The 21,678-nt window shown below is 39.4% G+C and overlaps 2 protein-coding genes across 2 annotated transcripts; one reads left to right on the top strand and one right to left on the bottom strand.

Annotated features, from left to right (window-relative positions):
* Nucleotides 1-56: 56 nt before the first annotated feature.
* Nucleotides 57-8,613, top strand: LOC114455983 (galectin-related protein B). Its single transcript, XM_028437390.1, has 5 exons — nt 57-88; nt 3,197-3,374; nt 3,657-3,742; nt 5,607-5,787; nt 7,843-8,613. Exons 2-5 carry the CDS (start codon nt 3,363-3,365, stop codon nt 7,984-7,986), a joined length of 423 nt encoding a protein of 140 aa, XP_028293191.1. The 5' UTR covers nt 57-88; nt 3,197-3,362; the 3' UTR covers nt 7,987-8,613.
* Nucleotides 8,614-9,750: 1,137 nt separating this feature from the next.
* On the bottom strand, nt 9,751-21,220 carry plek2 (pleckstrin 2). Its single transcript, XM_028437389.1, has 9 exons — nt 21,086-21,220; nt 20,849-21,013; nt 18,009-18,199; nt 17,805-17,896; nt 15,202-15,383; nt 13,703-13,804; nt 13,538-13,621; nt 11,750-11,828; nt 9,751-10,874 (listed from the first exon to the last, which is right to left on the bottom strand). Exons 1-9 carry the CDS (start codon nt 21,137-21,139, stop codon nt 10,747-10,749), a joined length of 1,077 nt encoding a protein of 358 aa, XP_028293190.1. The 5' UTR covers nt 21,140-21,220; the 3' UTR covers nt 9,751-10,746.
* Between the last annotated feature and the right edge of the window lie 458 nt (nt 21,221-21,678).

Raw genomic sequence — 21,678 nt, 5'->3', positions numbered from 1 at the left:
GGTGGGAATGCGTTGAAAAGTTGAAAAGTTGCCTTCATGATCAGTGGGAAAAAATACCCTCGTGGTTTCCCGAAGCCTCCTCTGTATGGTAAATATTGTTTCTTTGACTATAACCGCAACAAACATTAAAAAAACTAATCTCGTTGTTTACTTAACATACTTTATCTATCCTTGATTACCCTTTCTTTGCAGAGTCCCATTAGAAGAAAACTAATTTGGAAAATGTATGGAATAACATTGGTAAAATATTGTATTTTTTTAAAATTTTTAAACATTAAATTAAATTAAATTAAATTAAAATTCAAAATAAAGTTAGAAATTAAATTAAATTAAATTAAATTAAATTAAATAGATCAATCTTGTCATATTTGTGCCAGGTATCTCACTTGCATTTGAACCACCTTTTACATAACCAAATAGATTCAGTGTTGTTCAAACAAACACATTAACTTTCAGTCTGGTGATATTAGTGTTGTTTTTGTATTATTCTCTCCTTTTGAGAAACCTGGCACTAGGAGACTTAACAGTAGACAAGAGCTGGGAATCACAAGGGTACCTGACGATCGATACGATACATTGTTCACAATACATGGTTCATGACACCAATATCATCAGGATGCAACTATTCTACGATAATCAATATATTGCAAGAAAATTAATTTATAATGATTATTTTTTCAAGGACAAAAAAAAAAAAAAAAAAAAAAGGAGGCCGGGCAGTCGTCCAGGGCGGGGGCCTTGGCGATCTGATCCCTGGCTACAGAAGCTAGCGTTAGGGACGTGGAATGTCACCTCTCTGGCGGGGAAGGAGCCTGAGCTTGTGTGCGAGGTGGAGAAGTTCGTACTAGATATAGTCGGTCTCACCTCGACACATATCAAGGGCTCTGGAACCAGCCTGCTCGACAGGGGTTGGACTCTCTTCTACTCTGGAGTCGCCAGGCCGGGGTGGCTGTACTTCTTGCCCCCCGACTTAGTGCCTGTACGTTGGAGTTTACCCCGGTAGACGAGAGGGTAGCCTCCCTCCGCCTTCGGGTGGGGGGACGGATTATGACTGTTGTTTGTGCCTATGGGCCAAACAGCAGCTCGGAGTATCCACCCTTCTTGGATTCCTTAGAGGGAGTACTGGAGAGTGCTCCTTCTGGGGATTCCCTCGTTCTGCTGGGGGACTTCAACGCTCACGTTGGCAGCGACAGTGAGACCTGGAGGGGTGTGATTGGGAGGAACGGCCCCCCTGATCGGAACCCGAGCGATGTTTTGTTGTTGGACTTCTGTGCTCGTCACAGATTGTCCATAACAAACACCATGTTCAAGCATAAGGGTGTCCATATGTGCACTTGGCACCAGGACACCCTAGGCCGCAGTTCGATGATCGACTTCGTAGTCGTGTCATCGGACTTGCGGCCGCATGTCTTGGACACTCGGGTAAAGAGAGGGGCGGAGCTGTCAACTGTTCACCACCTGGTGGTGAGTTGGCTCCGATGGCGGGGGAGGATGCCGGTTAGACCTGGCAGACCCAAACGTATCGTGAGGGTCTGCTGGGAACACCTGGCAGAGTCTCCCGTCAGAAGGAGCTTCAACTCCCACCTCCGGGAAAACTTCAACCATGTCTCGGAGGAGGCGGGGGACATTGAGTCCGAGTGGGCCATGTTCCGTGCCTCTGTTGCTGAGGCGGCTGATTGGTGCTGTGGCCGCAAGGTAGTCGGTGCCTGTCGTGGCGGCAATACCCGAACCCGTTGGTGGACACCGGGGGTGAGGGATGCCGTCAAGCTGAAGAAGGAGTCCTACCGGGCCTTTTTGGCCTGTGGGACTCCGGAGGCAGCAGACAGGTACCGACGGGCCAAGCGGAGTGCAGCCACGGCGGTCGCCGAGGCAAAAGCCTGGACATGGGAGGAGTTTGGTGAGGCCATGGAGAACGACTTCCGGACGGTTTCGAAGAGATTCTGGACCACCATCCGGCGTCTCAGGAGGGGGAAGCAGTGCACCGTCAACACTATGTATGGTGCGGATGGTGCGCTGCTGACCTCGACTCGAGACGTTGTGGATCGGTGGGGGGAATACTTCGAAGACCTCCTCAATCCCACCGACACGCCTTCCAATCAGGACACAGGGCCCAGGGACCCGAGAGTGGGCTCTCCTATCTCTGGGGCTGAGGTTGCCGAGGTGGTTAAAAAGCTCCTCGGTGGCAGGGCTCCGGGGGTGGATGAGATCCGCCTGGAGTTCCTCAAGGCCCTGGATGTTGTGGGGCTGTCATGGCTGACACGACTCTGCAACATCGCGTGGACATCGGGGGCAGTGCCTGTGGATTGGCAGACCGGGGTGGTGGTCCCCCTTTTTAAGAAGGGGGACCGGATGGTGTGTTCCAATTATAGAGGGATCACACTCCTCAGCCTCCCCGGTAAGGTCTATTCAGGGGTACTGGAGAGGAGGGTCCACCGGATAGTTGAACCTCGGATTCAGGAGGAGCATTGTGGTTTTCGTCCTGGCCGTGGAACTGTGGACCAGCTCTACACCCTCAGCAGGGTCCTTGAGGGGTCATGGGAATTTGCCCAACCAGTTCACATGTGTTTTGTGGACCTGGAAAAGGCATTTGACCGTGTCCCTCGGGGATTCCTGTGGGGGGTCCTCCGGGAGTATGGGGTATCGAACCTCCTGATAGGAGCTGTTCGTTCCCTGTATGACCGGAGTCAGAGTCTGGTCCGCATTGCCGGCAGTAAGTCGAAATCGTTTCCGGTGAGGGTTGGACTCCGCCAGGGCTGCCCTTTGTCAAAGCCTAGTGAGGCGTTCAGGGCACGTCCCTCCGGAAGGAGGCCCCGGGGAAGACCCAGGACACGCTGGAGAGACTATGTCTCTCGGCTGGTCTGGGAACGTCTCGGGGTCCCCCCGGAAGAGCTGGAGGAAGTGGCCGGGGAGAGGGAAGTCTGGGCCTCCCTACTGAGGATGCTGCCCCCGCGACCCGGAAATGGCTAAGCGGGAGAAGATGGATGGATGGATGGATTTTCTCAAGGAAAAACAAGCATGGTTGTCTTAAAAAATATTCCACTAGTGTTAACCTAAAACAATAAGTACATATATGGAAAGTTCTCATTTAAAAAAAAGTCTAAATTAAAAATTAAATAAATTTATATTTAGCACCAGCATATCGATTTTCATATCCTGCGTCATTATGACATATCGACTTTCTGTCTCATTCCCACAGCAAAAGCTATCTCTCTACCTCCTCAGTCTGTCTCTTCAACCAGTCACCCCTCCAACCTGGGAACCAGTCTCCATGACAACGTGTTAGGGGAGGGGTTTGCCAGCTGGAGGCAGCAGCCTTTTATTCCTCCTTTGGCATCATCAGTCAAAACCTCCACGCTGCAAGAATGGAAGAAAACGTATGTACCGGCCCCTTGTTGTCTTATTAGTGCATGCATTATGATTTACCTGCAGGTTTATGAATGTTTTCTGTGCGGTAAACCAGAATACTGACGTGTAGCTAATGCTCCTGAGTCAGATCAACGCATCTATTGTTCTACAGGGTGCCACAGATTGCACCATGGCATAGATTTAGACATCCACACCAGGGTTTAAAGTCTATACCTGTTTTTGTGTTAAACTGAAAGGCTGTTTGCTGCAGTGTATAGGCCTCATCCTGAGTGTGTCCTATTGTTCCACAGGGGGAGTACATCGGGGAGATTAAAGGAGGGATGCGGCCTTCGATGAAACTGGTTGTGATGGGAATAGTGAACAAAAAACCCAAAAGGTCAGTCCAAGCTCCTTTTTCTAACACAGGAGCCATGTTATACACATAAAGAGGAATGACACATGAATAACAGCGATAGGGACTGTTGCACACACTCAGAGCATATTTTGATGCAGAAGTTGCAGCTGTTCCCTGGGATTAGACTCAATTACCCCAGATAGTCCCTAAATATTTTCATAATGTCTTTTGTTTGTTTTTTTTGGGTGATTTTATCCATGAATGTGTGCCAGAGAGATTAAAATCTCTTAGAATGTGAACATCTGCTGTCAGTTTGTTAGGGACAGCAGCAGGTTACTGTACATGTTGCTTTTACTAAAATATGTCAATTAGCAAACCATTGACTTCACTTCATTAAACTGGACAACACAGGTCATGAGACAGTAATAATATGTCATTCTATTTCATCAGCATCAATGTGTTGAAGAATAAATCTTATATACAAAGCACAAAAGTGAGATCACTCTGTGTGAGATGGATTTGTTATGTTTTTTGGCAAAAATAGGCAGTGATAAGTAGGGTTGGGTACCGAAACGCGATACCAATATGGCACCGGTTCTGACGTAAACGGTAGTAACCAGACCGAATAAGAACAAACATTTCGGTTCCTCATTTAATTTCAGAGGCTATTAATTATTATTGACAAATAAAATCATGATAACAATATTCATCTCCGGTATTATATAATTTAGTACAATATCGTTTTATTTGATATTATTTAAATGTTTTTGTTTATTTATTATTTCCATATGTTACTTGTATATATATTATTTAAGGTAATACTGTGTTCAATTTGGCCCTAAAAATAAAACGGTGCTGTATTTTGACAAATAACCGGTGTCATGTACTGAATGCTCATCATACTGAGATTGTATATGGGCATATAGGCACACATGCGCGCTACTGTAAAATAATTTTTTGCTAAAAAAATAATTATTCACTTGTGTTTATTTTTGTTTTCAAAGTGAACGGACATGTGTTTCATTTGTTTATTGGATTAGGTTAGGGTTAGGGTTATAATCTCAGTACGGAGGTAAACTCAGAGTAGGCATCCATAACGGATAAAACCCAATCGATACCCAACCCTAGTGATAAGAAAGAAACCTGCATCATTTTCAACAATCTCAAAGCATTTGGTGTTATTATGATATAAACTGCAGTTACTCACTGTAAAATCAAGCACATTTAATCAATGTGGCTCAATTATTGACATTTAGAGCCTCTGATATACACCTTATATTTATGAATAAGCACAGACGTTTGTGTGATAGATACAGAAGTATTTGTGATCGTGGAATAATAAAATTTGGTTGGTATTTTAATTCTACAAATAGAAGGCATTTAATCTTGATATTACAGTCAACATATAGACCCCAAATGGCTGGAGGCAAAAACAGGAAACGCCGCTGGCTAAAGACTGTAATGTTACAGCTTTGTTGTGTATTTGGGTGCCAGAATAGAAGGAATAACGCTAGTGGACGTATATATTAAAGTTTTGTAGGATTCCAGCGGACACTCGTGCTCAGAAAAAACAAAGACAACTGTGGTTTTGCCTCCAGGCTAAGCTCCGCCCAACAAAATACGTCACAATATTTACAAACAATCAAAGGGTCTAAAGAGAAAGTTATCTGTTGATTACAGGTGTACAGCCTATGTTTAGTGGTTTGGTTGTTCTAGGCTCTCTATTTATCACACAGGAAGGAAGTAAATAACCTCAGAATAAGGTTTAACACTTGGGGGGAAAAAACACAACTCAATAAATGCTTTAAACTGTCTCAATAATATATCTACAAGTTTACTGTAAATGTGCATGTGAAGATGTAAGTTATAGATTTAACTCATGAGACTTTAAACATCTTTTTCACAGTATTGAAGTGATTCTGTCCAGTAAGCCTGAAGAGGAGGAGACTGAGGGCGATGTGGGCCTACAACTGAAGGTCAGCTTCATGGACAAGGCTGTCCAACGCAATGCCCGATTGGATGGAAAATGGGGATCATGTGAAAATACTCTTTCCTTCTTTCCATTTGCACCTGGAGAAGCTTTTAAGGTACTGTTATCCTTTGTAACTGTGTAAAAGATAGATGACACACACATGTCAAGGTACTGATAATTAATTAGATTTGAGGATCCTTAAATTAAGGAGGTTCTGTGTGATATTACACTATGTGCCTAAAAGAAATGCTGTGTAAGCATCTTTGTATGTTTGGCTGCCCCAGTCAGGCATCAGGGATAAACAGTGGAAAACATGGAGGATCAATCTTCCTTTGACTTGTCATTATCATCTGATCATGATGTGCTTTAAACTCTAATGGTGCTTTCAAGAGTTATACAGTTACAGTAAGAGATAAGATAATAATATGAAAATAATAATATAAGAACTAGATGTTGGAGGACAACATCGTTCACAGCAGTTTTTATTTACCGTATTTAGCAACAGAAAAGAAAAAGCAGAGTACAGAAGTTATAATGTGTTTGGTAGTCAGTTTAGGCCCGTTGATATTATAGAGAAATAAATGTCTTAATGTCGTTCTAATTAGGGTTGATGTCTGATGAATATACTGTAGTTGGAATAGTAATATTTGAGAATATTATTGATGTCTCCAGGTGAGTGTGTGGGCTTCTTTATTGGTAATTATTAAGGTTTCTTCTTTGTTCTGTTTAATCTGATTGGCTAGAGATTTCACCACCTTATTAAGATGAACATTGTGTAGTTGAAAGTTCATATCTTTATTTGGAACTGTTACCCATACACGTGTAGGAGATAAGGAGAGAGTATCATTCATTTCTAGGATGGATGCCCACTCTTTAACCTTGTGACTGGGTTTTATTGTTATTAAACATTTAGACTGTTTGAAGGAATTCAGGAGTTGTGTATTAAAATTTACTTCAACTTAAAAGAGACATTTCAGACAGATGGATGATAAAGTGAATCAAATGCTTTGATCTATGACTTTTTTGGGGGCATCCTTCCAGGCCTTTGATTTTTTTTTTAAAAGAAGTAAAGCAGTTTAACACATTTCTACATTCAACCGTTACTGAGAAAATAAGTTCTTGTTTTAATATGATCAACAGACATTGAGAAACTACAAAAAATGAAATGACCAGACAACAATCAAATGCATCACATCATAGACGTCCAATCAGATTAAACGTAATGAATGCTGGTTATTTTCACAATTTTAGAGTTCATAAATTTAGCTATACGTAAAGCCTGATTTTTTTTAAATTAATTTATTTATTTTTTATTATTTAAATAGTATTATTTTATTTTAAATAAAGAATTGAAAGTTCCAATTGTGCAGGATTCCCCCTCTTCCTCTTTAAGTTCATACATGAGATGTTTACTGTATGCAAGGGAACCGTGGCAAGATTTATTACCAAAAATAAATGTGGGGGGTGAAATTAAATGAAAGTATCTATTTGTACGGTTGCCGTACGGACAACCCCCGGTACCAATGGTACAGTTACCGAAGTACGCGTACGTAGCGTCTTAGGGTTAGGGTTAGGATTAGGTTTAGAGTTAGGGTTTGGTTTAGGGTAAGGTTTAGTCTTAGTCAAGCGACCTAAACTGACATATCACGTGATCTAAACTGGCCAAATAGGGCGCTGCGTACCGATAGAATGTCGATATATTGATATGGCAAACGTAAGGATTGCCACTGCCAAAATAAATTGTAACTTTTACATTAAGTACTATGTAATTGAGCTACTTTTTTCTTGTACTTGAGTATTTTATGTATGACTTACTTGTACTTGTACTTGAGTTCAAGTTCAATCAACTAACAGTACTTCTACATGAGTAGGATATATCAGTAGTATTTACACCTCTAGTTTTAAAATATCTTTAATTCAACTGACAGGACAAGATTGACCATAGGTTTGATTGGCCAATAGTAATGAATCATGTTGACATCGTCATTGCCCAATAAGCAGAACTGAAACTTTGGGTGCTGAAGTGATCAAACCTTCTATGCTGAATCATTTAAATTCAATAAATGAATGAGTCACAATCTCCATTACTAATCACCTTCATAAAGGATGATACCAGATGTTTTTTTTACATCTTTGACTGACTTCACATTTCTTTTTTCTTCCCCTTCAGATGGAGATAGTGTGTGAGCACCAGCAGTTTCGTATCCTGGTGGACGGACAGCCTCTGTGTGGTTTCAGTCACCGGCTCTCACAGCTCGCCTCTCTCACCGCCTTAAGAGTCTTTGGTGACCTGCAGCTCACCAAAGTGGCGTGACACCAGCGTTCACCCACTGATGGCGTACCTGAGTCTGTCCCAGGACGGTGTATGTGCAGAACATTAGAATATCCCTACTTTTTTTGCAGGATTATGAGTTCCCATCTTAAAAAGTCATACCTTCCTCGTATATTCACATGTTTAGACAAAGTGCCTTCACGAAGATTACCTACAGTAGGCTACCTGAGGACTTCAGAAAAAGTGACTGAAGCGTGAATATTGTTTCCTGCGCACACCTGACGTGTCACTCTAAAACACAGTGCCTCTATGAAACATTTGTGTCCGATTTCGTGGAGGTACCTGCTGCTGAACGCACCTGAGTTTACAAGTGTGAAGATGAATGTCTGTGAGACGAATTGTAATAGCAAAGATTGTCATTCAGAGCCCGACTGTGTAATCCAACGAGGGCAAAAATGTAGCCCACCAGTGCATGCCAGCAATAACCTTGTTAATGTGATTCACTTTGTTTCTAAGTTACACACTCGGGTTATTTCTGCTGCATTTGTAAAATCACTGTCATCTTTGACTCTAAAACCCTTCTTTCTTTGTTTTCCTTTTTATTTTCCATACACACTATTGTCGTGATAATTATTGACTTAACTTTAACACAATAAATCATTTTCTTTGGTGTTTGTCACAGCTTTGTTCTCACTCAGTGATTAGATGAAGGATTTATGGCGTTCCCAGCATCTCTGTTCACTAATCAGAGGTGTAAAGTGCTGATGTTCTCAAGTAGAAGTACAGTTACTTGATTGAAATTGTACTCAAGTACCAGTAAAATGTAGCTCAATTAACTAGTGCTCAAAGTAAAAGTTACTATAATTACTTTCATTTATTTTTGGTAATAAATCTTCCCTTGCATAGTTGCATACAGTAAACGTCTCATGTATAAACTTAAAATGGAAGAGACCAAATCTTATTTATGTAAAATAAAAGGTTTGTCAAAATGTACATTTCTTTAAAAAAAATAAAAATAAATAAAATACAACCATTGAATTAAATAAAAAAAAAAAAAAAAAATTTTTTAAACTCTAAGTATAGCTACATTTATGAACTCTAAAACAGTGTCATGTGGGTAACAACATAATAGGTGGAAACCTCAACCTGAACCCATGAAAGTGGCTGTGCTTTGATCAGAACACACAAAAAAGAAAATATTCACAAAAAATAATAGTTTACTCAGTAACACTTGTGTGTAGAAATCTAACAAATTACTTTACTTCTTTAAAAAACTTACTTAAGTACAAGTAAAATGACTGATTTAGGAATATACCCCAAAAAAGTACTTTTGCCCATAAAAAAGTTGCTTTTATGGGTACAAGTACCCATAAAAGCAACTCAGTTACAGTAACGTGAGTTCTTGTAATCCATTACTTACACCTCTGACTATAACATGACTAGAGCTGGACCTTTAAAGCTCCACAGCATAGACTGACTCACACAGATAAAGCATTGGCTAAAGAGTGTCTGACACTCTGTGATTTCTGGGCTGCAAGTCTGAACAAAGGTGAGCTAATAAATAGAGACAAAATTCCACCTTCACTTCCTCTAGTCTCTACATGCACAGTACATTACGTCAACTTCATGTTAGACACATTCATGTAATGAACACCTGATCTCCATGGAGATAGATCTCACAGAAACAGGAGTAGAGGAAGAAACAGAGAAATACAATGATGTCATTGTCAAGAGGCCAAAATCATTCAGAGTACAGTTTGTATGTTTTCTGTAAACACATGCAATATTCAAAACACACATGCTTGGTTAATTGAAGTCTTTGATTTGCAGTGTATTCATAATACATATTGTGGAAAAATAATACATTGTATTCATAATGCACCTTCTATACAAAATCTCTAAATTCTCTACACAATAACATGGTAAAAAGCGAAAAATATAAAACAATATACAAAAAAGTATTACTTATTTTTTATTTTTTTCAATTTAAATTTTTCAATTTATGTTTTTTTTTTTATGTACTTATTTGTTTATTTTTTCTTTCTTAGACCCACTAGTAAGTTTGTATGTATGCTGGAGTTGTCTTGGTATTGGAGTTGCAGACTTGATTTTGACGCTATGAATGGATTTGATGCTAATTTTTATATCATACTGGTTTTTGATATGCTCCTTTCTGAGCTTCACAAGAAATAATGGTACTTTTTTTGTGTGGTCACGATTTTATTTATTTTTTTAATTTTTTAATTTATTTATTTTAAATGTATTTATATATATATATATTTGTTTTTGCCAAGCCGGGTGTCTGGCTTTGATGCTAGTGACCGTTGTCTGATCTGCAGTGCTTTTGACGGCTCTAATGTATATATGAAATATATATAGGTATATAAGTATAGATACTGTAGGTAGATGTCTTTATAAGTAAATGTACCAGTATATGTGTATGTGGGTATGTATGTATGCATGTAGGTACATTATGTTCACGTTATTTACCTTTTTACTGTTGCAGCAGTAACAAAACTTAACTAAATGAGCAATAAAATTTTTTTTAAAAAAAACAATATACAAAAAGTAGAGTGTGCAAAAACACTTTCTAAACTTTTAAAATTAATTAAAAATTGAATACAGAAAATCATCTTTGAAAAAAGGACATGTTGCTACAGTGTGGCTTTCAAACCTTTTCACTATGTCTGAAAACATAGCAGGAGAATTAGCATTCACATAACGTGTAAAGTCTTCTCACAGCTGGAATAAATAAATGAACAATGTATAACAGTAAAGATGTGGACTCTACATGCTGCAGCTTTATGTCTGCTCTCTGATGGCTTCAATCCACTCCATCTTGTCCTGGTGCATTGGAGCCTGGATGAAGAAATGTGTGTCTGACTGAGTGATGATTTTAAACAAGTTACCTTGGACATTCCCCTTCACACCTGGATACAAAGAAAAATATATATTGTTACCAAAGTCCACCTGCACAAGGTCATGAAAAAGTAAGACAAGTACTACCCTACAAGTTGAAAGACCTCAGTGCATATTGATTCTTCAAATCAATCAGAATGTTTGATCCTACTTTGTCGTTGGGGATAATATTTTTTTTAATCAGATAAAGACATAGTATTGGCCTCATAGATCAATAAATCGAAGATCATTTGCTCCAAAGAAAGTGTAAAAGGCTAAAATTGCAGCTCGAAAGTTTGTTTTGATCACTGTAAACACTTGCTTAGAGACAATGCTGGAAAAGTTTTGCCCGTTGCATTGTGGGATGTAGAGTCCCGTAGATGGACCAAAACACTGACTTTCCAACACATTTCTGCTGTTTTCATGGACTGAAAGTTGCAACAAAACCATTTAGAATGTTTATTTTGGAGCTTACGTGGAAAGATCTCAAACTAGTTGAAATTGAAAAGAGCACAAAAACTGTATCACGCAATCATTGTCCTCTTTGTCTGGCGAAGAAAAAATACATTTCTGTTAAAAAAAAAACATCCCTAGCAGCTTTAACTATAGCTTCAACAAAAGTCAAACTGATTTTAAAAACCAAATAGATTTTTTTTAGCTACATTTGTCAAGTGTTTTATACATAGGTTATGGATTATTTCTGTATTTTAACTCTGTTACTTTGGTTTGAACGAACACACACACACACACACACACACACACACACACACACACACACACACACACACACACACACACACACACACACACACACACACACACACACACACAGCACAATTTCTTTGTAACATCAGTCTAATCTTGGTCAAATTTGGTTTAAAAAGGCCAGAAGGATGGAGTGACTTACCTGAGGGAACACCATTATCATTAAGGGAAGAAACCAGACAGCCTCGCAGTGAGAAACCACCCACAGGATTGACATCATCCTGATATAAAAGATAAGGCCATAATCACTGTCACTATTGTGTAAAGCAGAGGATGAAATAAAAAGATAGCTCAACTGGACTTTGTTCACTTATGAAATTGAAGTATTTAAATTCATCGCATGGTTTAAACCAGGGGTCACCAACACGTGTGCATGGGCACCAGGTCCAGCATGGACTACTTACTGTATGTGAGGGGCCCTCAGGAGCTCTAGTCACCAATGAGCTCCATCTAAAATCTGATTTACTTGCCAGGATTCAAACCACAGATGTAGTCAGAGCCTTAGTAAAGTTACAAACCTGCTGAACTTTATAGGTTTTACTATTAAATATCTTCAAATGTTTATTTTCACTGAAATCTTTTTAGGTGTCACAGATTTGGTACACGGATTGTGATAAGACATGTTTCTTAAAAAATGCAAAGTGGATTTTCGTAAAATATTACATCATGGTTAATTGTACGAATATGATTATTTAAAGTTGTTAGTTAGTAGCTAGTAAAATAGGAAAAAGATGATTTCCTGTGAAACATAATGAAAATGAAATGATTGCATAAATCAGGAGAAACAAACAGTTGAATGCTGAAACTTGAATTTAAAACTTGAAAATGTAGTATTTAATAAGTGCTTTTTAGACTGGTAGCCGTTGGGACTATTCACGAGCTTTGAAGTATAGCTCCCAGTTTCAGAAAGGTATGTGACCCCTGGTTTAAACTGTGTGTATTATGTATAAGCCTTTTCACACTCTGCACATGTGCAACCTGGGGGGGGTCATAGGTTGTTCACTCTGTTGATATTTTCAACCTAACATCGTTTTTAATGCTATTCCAGAGATCGTTAGTGTTTTGATAGTGTTTATATTATTAATAATAAACATATTCGGACTCGAGGAGGTGTCCAAGGTTTTCTGGTGATGCAGATTTCGGTCGATTCGAGTACTTTTAAAAAAACAATGAGAGCACCTCAGCAGCCGTATTGAAGCAAGGACAGTCCCCTCGCTTCCACCCCTGATGAATAAAAACACCGACAACCTGGGTCTCCACTAGGGGGCGATTTCGGACTCTGATGCACGTATACGAGCACTTTTGTAAAACCGATGAGAGAAACAGTATCAAAGCTATCCACTCCTTCTCCCAAGCTTTTAACTTTTGATTGTCATGTATTTTCTGTATTTACTTCATTGTTGTTGTCGTTGGTTTCTTTTTCTGACTTGAGTAAAGTGTTTGAGTTTTTTGAAAAACGCGAGATTTCCGAGTGTGAAAAGGACAGAATGGGTTTTCACATTGAAAAGGTAAATTTACGAGGTACACCATTCACTAAGCCGGTCCATGATTAGTTTTATTAAGCTATTATTTTAATTCAATTTACAAATTTGAAGGAAGTGCACAAGATGGACAGATCGATAAGTGAACTGAAGTGACGCCATCAGCTGAAACAGTTTGAAAAGTCAGGAAAAAACAGAATTTTCAGCTCGTGTGCAGCATTAGCTTTAGCAGCTAACTCATTCTTTCTGCTTCGGAGATCGATACTACGTTTAAGCAAAAAATCTTTCAAGGAATCAACCCTCCAACTGGTAAAATAATCTAAATCTCTGTCAGACTCGTTTCCTACACCGTCAGCCATGGCAAGTTTATCCCTCTTGACCTTTGACCTAATGCGGAAGAACAGAACCAGTGCGAGAGTGTGAAAAGGCTTATTGTCCTGTACACTCACTGTAGTGGGGTCATAATAGTGGAGGAAGGCGGGCTCAGAACGCAGCACAAACAGTCGCACCTTCCAGTTTTTTCTTCTGTGTCCCTGCAAATAAAAGCCCAACATTTTCAAACTGTTCCCCATAGAGTGTAGGATCATTATATGTGCTACAAATAGTCTGTGTACCTGTTTGAGCAGATATCCCCTCTTTATAACTGTCCCACTCATCTCCACTGCAGATAAAGACGTCTCTGCCCTCACAGAGCCTCTCTTCTTTAAACTGTCGGACTGCAGCAAAGCAGAAACAATGAGAAATGAGTGACGTACAGTATGTTCAGGAAGTTAAAGGGGACATGTCATGGTTTTAAATCCTTCCTTTTTACATATAAATCATACAGTTGTGGTCTATATAAAGCGGAACTGCAATGCTTGGGTCTGAATTCCTCATTATTATAGCTCCACAGGCCCCTTTTCTGATGTGCTTCTGAGAGCAACTCATTTTGGTGCGGTCTCTTTAAATGCAAATGAGACACTCCATACCCCGCCCCCTCTTCAGGTGACACTCGGTTCAACTCCACCCTGCTCGGCCATTTTTGTAGTTTGATAGAAGAGATACGGCTATGTAGCGGCACATAAACTTTTTATTCAGAGGTTATTTACAAAATGTCAACAACAGAAGACTTGTCCATCCAGCTTTACATGTTAGAGCCAGAGTCTGACCCAGCGGAGCGAGATGAAAATGAAGATGATGAACCTGCAGAACCCTAACAAGTGAGCTAACACAAGCACCGAGCTAACGCTAGCGCCAAGCTAACGTCACAAAATGCATTTTAATACAGTCTTTTCAAAGACAAAAACGGTAAAATGAAATGACTAATGAAAACTTTAGACTTAAATTAAATCACGTAGGCCATATCATCAAGGATCTAAAACGAGCACACAGCGCTAACATATGAAGTCTGAAGACGGTGCAACTGCTAATGCTAACAAAACAATGACAGGGACGTCTTATCATCACACTTTTTAGCGTTATTTACAGCTTACCGAAGTGCTCTGTTCGTTGTCTCCAAAGATAGAAGGAATTGAACCCTCAATCAGACAAAGTCTTTCGGCAAATCCTTCTTTATACTGGCGGAGGTTGCAGAAGCAGTCATCCTTGAAGTGCTTCGCGCACACAAAAATGACCTTACCCACAGATGTGGGTACATTTCCGTGAAAAATAAAACTCAACCAGACACTTTGAAAAGGTTCTGATGCTGGAAGACGGTGTAATGAAGCGTGTAGGTTACTACATCCAACAACCGAACATTTTGACTTATCCTCTCATAACTTCTGCATCCTTGAGCGTGGACTACAAAATAAAAGCGAGAAATAAAAATGGCGGATTGCTCGAAGTGTTGGGCCTGGAGTTGATGTCCTAATTTGGCAGTTCCGCTGCAAATACTGTGATGTAATAGTTCAAAAAACATAATAGAATAGAAAAATCGAAACAGATTGAAAAATATGAGCAAAACAGAATATAAAGATATCTACGGAGCACCTGAAGAGACTAATTGGATTTTTTCTGTACTTCTAAGCACTCTAAATATACAACAAAATGCATTTAAGGGCTAAAAAAGTGGATTTAGCATGATATGTCCCCTTTAAGATATTACTAGCAGTCACTGCAAAGCAAAGAAACTTACAAAGCTGTACAGTGCAGTGGAATCATCCATGAACTGTTCTCCACCAGTACGGAGAGCCTCCAGACTCCTCATACCCACAGTCCTCAGAAAGCCTTCCTCCATCAGGGCTGAGGCCAGGGTCACAGCCTCCACCCTGCTCACAGCCAGCTGCATGAACACCAACCAGTCCACCACTGCTGAACCTGCACCAGCATGTCACAAACAAACTCAAATGTCTCCACACTTAATATTGTTTTTTCAAAGGCATGTGCTCACATTTTTACATCATCTGAACATTTTGTAGATATTTTTTGTGTTTAGGATACATGACAACTACTGTTACATTTAATATTTTTATTATCATTATTAGTTTAGCAACTCTTTTCAGCAGTTTTACTTGTACCACATTCTTTGGAGATGTTTTAATACTATATTCTCAATTATTTCTTTAGTTAAAATGAATCATTTAGTTATTATTCTTTAATTATTAACTGCAATTATTTATTCCTTCTCATTTTAATTGGAACTGTGTCCCCTCTCAATGTTTTTGTTTCTCTCCATATGTCAAAGTGCTCATGTGAAGCACTTTGTTTTAACTTGAAAAGTGCTATATAAATAAACTTTTAGTTACCTTACTGAAGGTTGGTATTGAACCTAATTTTCAAACAACATACTGTACATTTTGAATGCAGCTACTATATTCCGCAATATATCCTTCCTTCCTAATTTAAAGGGCCCATGTTACACTAAATCCACTTTTCTGTGCTTTAAACATCAAAAAGTGCTATATGGGCTTCATACACATGCCCAAACTGTGTTTTTTTTCATTGATTCCCTCAATCGTTAGTTAGAGGGTGATTTGCTCCTTTCTTACTGCAGAGTGAGCCCAAACACCTCGCTCCAATCTTATGACAAGTTCCCACTTTGGTGACTAATTTGACGCGGCACTGAGCTGGAGAAGCCACGCCTCCAGGAAGCTCTCTGCCATGATTGACATGTAAACAGACACGATCAGGAAGGTGAGCGTTTCAGCATCCTTCACGCAGTGCTATGTATGTATTTTCTACAGTCTATGTATGTACCGGTGAATGCCCCGCCCCCACGCTCTGTCTCGTGTTTATAAAGCAGCATGAGCTTGGCTACGGAGTGGGTGGGAGGAGGGCGAGCCGTCCTCTGGCCCTGCGTCATCGTGCGGGGAGGAAGAAGTCAGTGTCAGGTCTATAGACACGCCCACTGATGAATATGCATAAGTAGGCCGCAAATCAGCCTGTTTGTGTAGAGTTGCTCAGAAAGTGACTTTTCAGAGGCTAAAACTCTGGAAAACAGGTGAGTTTGGGAAAATAAACCTAAAATACTATGTTTTTGGGATTCTTAGAAAAAATGGAAATGGGTGAAAAATGACATGGGACCTTTAAAGGGATCCTCCACTGTTTTTACAAGTTTGACCTAAAATCTTTAAAATGTGCTTATTTGGAGATTTATATGCCCAACGAAATGCAATATTATGCACCATATGCATTTAATTGCCTTTTAAAAATGGGGCTACTTTACAGTTTTAGAGTCTGTGTTCCACCATCTAGAAATCACATGTTTTCACTGCCTGTATAACATCCCTTTGTTTTCTATTGGAGTGAAGCATTCAGCCTGCTTTGTAGATCATTTAGCCAGTTTTTTGGTCAAAATGCCAACTTGTTCTACTTTTGATTGCTATAAATAATTGGGAAAAGTTAAAGATGTCAATGTAAACTTCTTCTGTTTACCAAAAGAGGATTAAAAACAGTTGTGACTGGCGACCGCAGGGGTCAAAAATTCCAAATCTGCGGTTTCATAGTAGACAATGAAACAGAGAAGAAGAGCTCTCCTAAGGGGCTTTTAATCTCAAACCAATACAAACCATGATTGAAGCAAATCCAGTTGGTTTAAATTGAAGGAGTATTCTGTAAATATTACCTTAGTGAAAGAAGATGTACAAGCAAAACATTCCTAACCTGGAGTTAATTGATATGTTTTCAATCTGGTGTTGGAGCATCAAAAATACAGAGAATTGTTGTCCTTCAGGACCAACTTTAGACATTCCAAGACTCAAAGGTGCAACATGTAAGATTTGCAAGCAATTCCTGCCACCACCAGGTGGTATATTACTGAGTAAAATCAACACTTCTGCCATATCTGGTCCTGACCACTAAATGTACAGGTGACAATATTCTCTGCTAGACCCCTCAAATGTTTTTTGGCGGGCCCATACGGGCCGATGTATATCGTCAGTTATACATGTGTGATGCGTTCATGAGTGAAGACGTTTAAACAGTTGTTTGTTAGTTGTAAACCTCATGGGTAGCGCACCGTTTATCTGTTTGATGGATGTTTGTTACCACAGATGGCCTTGTTCAGGGACTGCTCTGCTGTAAATAGGCTTATACTCACCCAACCGCTGGAAAATACAGGTTGGCCGGGCCGACTATATTTTTTAATGTACATATATGTCTGTGTAGCTAAGGCTAAGGACATGTGTCTTAACACTCACATTTTTATTTTAGGTATTTCAGACATATTTGAAAGTTGAAAATTCTACATATTGCACCTTTAAAGCAAGAATTTAGAAAAGCAGAGATTTATCAGCTCACCAGAGAAACAGTTGCTGTAAGACGTGCCCTGCTCCACGTGGTTGCTCGTCTTGATCCCACTGTGTCTGTCATACATGGACTCCAGCACTTTGCTTGGAGAGAGATGGACAGACAGGAAGAGGCATGAATTCAGCCTCAGGTAATCATAAACATACAGTGGAAAGTTGCCGTTAAACAAACCAGAGAAATTCTTTGTGTAAGTACCTTAGGTTGATGTTATGTAACTGGGATCCAGCAGAGTCCTGCTGGTTTTTCTCTTCCCTATCACCAGAAGTCGAAGTCTGCATCTGATTGACTGTTGCGGTGATAACAGCTGCCCATTCATCCCTCTCCTCTCTGGAACAAGCCTCCATGAAATGATCCACCCCCAGCTTTGTCTGGAGCTTAAACACCAGCTAGAACACATTCAACCATATTTATGTTCAATTTTACTAGTTAAAAAAACTTCATCCAAGAAACAATCTGTTCTTCTTAATTGATAGGTACTAAAAGATCAGGTCGGGACAAAGTCTGAACCTAAGGCCATATTTCTATTAAAGAGAGATGTTATGGCTGAACAAGTGCAAACACCTTCAGTATGGTCTGTCAATAAAAGATAAAGCTTAGCCAAAGATTCTCTAAAAACAAGCTGCACCAAGAAAAAAGTAAGTAAAGTGATGACTTGATTTTGGGTGATCGTACACACATTGTATGGTTATCATGAGCTGACTTGCATTTTGGTTTAATAAGATGAATTATTTTAATAATAGTGGCTCAGATTTATATGACACTCAAAGCACTTTACAGAAACCATTATTCAGAGGTGAAAGTAACAGATTCTTACTTACTTACTTGCACTTAAGTACGTTTTAAACGAAGTAATTTGTTACATTTTTACACCCAACAGTTACTGAGTAAATTACAATTTTTTAGTTTTAAAATGATTGAATATTGTGAATCTACAAAAAATGAAATGACCAGACAGCAATCGATAGCCGACCAACCAGATTAGACGTAATGCACGGCATTAATTATTTTCTCAGGTTCATAAATTACTATTACTATTTTGAATTGAATTCATTGGTGTTATTTTATTTTAAAAAAAAAATAAAGAATTTATTCATTTTGACAAACCTTGTATTTTATATAGATGCCTTTGTGGAAAATAAATTAAGTTTCAATTGTGCAAGATTTTGTCTATTTCTTTTAAAGTTTATACATGAGATGTTTACTGTATGCAAGGGAACTGTGGCAAGAACCACCAAAAATAAACTTGGGGGTGAAAGTAACTAGTAACTTTTATTTTGAGTACTATTTAATTGAGCTACTTTTTACTTGTACTTGAGTATTTTATGTATGACTTACTTGTACTTGTACTTGAGTATAATTTTAATCAAGTAACAGTACTTCTACTTGATTAGAATATATCAGTACTTTTTACACCTCTGCCATTATTCATTCACGCGTCTTATACTGGTGGTGGTAAGCTGCATTGTAGCCACCGCTGCCAATTCATGCCTACAGACCCATTGACCACCACCAACATTCAAGCACAATTCATACCAGGCAATGTATAAAATGCCTTGCTCAAGGACACAACAACAGTGACTGGATAAAATGGGATTTGAACTGCCAACTCTTTGATTATTGGATGACCCACTCTACCACTGACCGCCCAGGGATTTTGTGAAATCCCTCTTTACTGTTCAAATGTCAATGTAAACAGAGAACATTTAGTCATTTCCCTTTGGGGAAGTTACAACAAAAGGACCAGTTGTTGGTACAATGCTGTTTGGTGCTGCCTCATCAACCTCAGGTAGAGTTTCTTTCCATAGTTACCCAATAGATACTAGGTTGATCAATACCTCCAAATTGCCAATATGTGTGCATTACTACAATAAACTGGAGTCTTGTCCAAGCTGTAGATATCTGCCTTGTGTGCTGAGTCAGCTATGATATACTACCACACCCCCATGACCTGGACTGATAAATGAATGAAAGATTTGGTGAGTCAACTCCTCTGTGGTTAGTCATTTTTATTACTGATAGTCTGTTCATGCAACTTTTTGCCAGATCACAGAGTTGTATCACAAGTACACGCTTGTATTTATTTCAAGTGGCTTCTGTCAGCAGACTCTCCTTAACTCTAACATGTGAAGAGCAACGGTAACTGAGAATTCAGGACATTTATTCATGTTATCCTGGCATTTTGGCCCTTTTAGCATATTGGCTTTTAATGTGTCGAGAAAGTCATACTAAATTTAACTGGTGGTTGGGTTAGGCTTAGTTGTGTTTTTTTCCCACATACTCACTGCAATTCACTAAAATTGTAATTGGATGACAACTAGTCATGGTAAAGGAAAGGCTTATAGCCCACAAATGCTCATTAGATGCTAACAAATGCCCACCAGGGTCGGGTCAAATGTAGTGAGATAATTTAATGTACAAGTAATATGATGATCTTCTTCTTGGTTAAAATGTAATGTAAATTTAAGGCTATGAAAGCATGAATCCCATACTGGCTTTTTAAGAAGTTCTTATTAATTAAACCAAAACTTCAGCTTAAAAAATTGCAAACGACCACGGATATGTTCAGGTTGTATTGTAATTTCACAATAAATGTGAACGCAGAATCATTGCCAACCTCTCATGACCAGTACGCACACTGAGAATTGTCATCTCTGTGAAAATGAAGACTTCTCTGTAACACTTTACTTGAAGTCTCATACATTACGCTGACATTATTATGATATGACATCTGTCATTAGAATTAATAATGTGTAATGAAGGCTGTCATTAAGTGTCGTTCGTTACCCTAACCCTATCTAACCCTAACCCGAACCCTATATAACCCTAACCCTAACTTCTAACCCTACATAACCCTAACCTTAACTCCTAACCCTACGTAACCACTAACCCTACCTAACCCTAACCCTAACCTTACTTAACCCTACCTAACCCCTAACCCTACGTAACCCTAACCCTACCTAACCCTAACCTTACCAAACCCTAACCCTACCGAACCCTGACTTCTCCACGTTTCCCCTTTTCTTTAGATAACTCACCGGTCTACTTTCGTACTCCAGGAAAGGACAAGTTATCACACAGTCTTTCAGTGGGATTGTTCCTCGCTGACACGAGTTCCTCCTTCCACCTTCATATTTGTAGTACAGCAGCTTGTCCGGCATCATCACAAACCAGCGTGCCTTCCAGTTGTGCACAACATGGCCCTGTAAGCAGAAAGTTCTGAGAAATGCCTCCTAATATTTGTCCTCCACCAGATGTTTCATCATGAGTCTCACCCTTTTCACCAAGAACCCCTCTTTCAGGATAAGGCTTTTTCTCCCTGAATCCATGTTCTTCACTGTATTATTGGCAACTGAGTAATACCTGTTCTTACCTGCTCATGTTTCTGAATGCAAGTGTGTGCGTCACAACCACTTCCACACCCACATGTTATCTCTGACACACTCTTTGCTGAGCTTCAGTGGTTCCTACTACAGGCCACAGGAGGACGCACTGAGCTTCAGCATGAACACCAAAGTGCTCCAGAGTGAACTCTGCATCAGTTTGAATGGGAAGTACTCAGCAGCAGTTCCTGGAAATGGAGCTGTGGGGAGCATCCTTTTCACAGAACAGAGACTTTGTTTTAATGACTTTGATTTAATGGATACCTTGAGATTTGCTTTTGTGCAGCAGCTGTAACCAATACAAATAGGACTTCAATTTTCTACAGAGCACAAGATCAAATAAAATGTAATGATATATTCATAGTGCAAATGGAAAATGAATTTACATTTATATTCATAGCGCCAAATTCAACAAGTCTACTTAATCTTGTGTTTGGTGTGTCAGATTGAAAAAAACAAACACGCGATCACGATGGATATTTTTC

The sequence above is a fragment of the Gouania willdenowi genome, chromosome 22 (genome assembly GCF_900634775.1).
Source record: "Gouania willdenowi chromosome 22, fGouWil2.1, whole genome shotgun sequence".
NCBI classification, from domain to species: domain Eukaryota; kingdom Metazoa; phylum Chordata; class Actinopteri; order Blenniiformes; family Gobiesocidae; genus Gouania; species Gouania willdenowi.
The sequence above is the reverse complement of the archived record's forward strand: the minus strand, read 5'-3'. Positions and strand labels throughout refer to the sequence as shown.

Bases quoted from the DNA above. Each gene is read 5' to 3' on its own strand.
- LOC114455983 (XM_028437390.1), top strand. The intron at 3,743-5,606 runs GTCAGTCCAAGC...TCTTTTTCACAG, and splicing joins GTGAACAAAAAACCCAAAAG to TATTGAAGTGATTCTGTCCA. The intron at 5,788-7,842 runs GTACTGTTATCC...CTTCCCCTTCAG, and splicing joins CACCTGGAGAAGCTTTTAAG to ATGGAGATAGTGTGTGAGCA.
- plek2 (XM_028437389.1), bottom strand. From the start codon at position 21,139: ATGGATTCAGGGAGAAAAAGCCTTATCCTGAAAGAGGGGTTCTTGGTG. The intron at 21,014-21,085 runs GTGAGACTCATG...TTCTGCTTACAG, and splicing joins AGGGGTTCTTGGTGAAAAGG to GGCCATGTTGTGCACAACTG. The intron at 11,829-13,537 runs GTGAGTGTACAG...CTTTTATATCAG, and splicing joins ACTATTATGACCCCACTACA to GATGATGTCAATCCTGTGGG.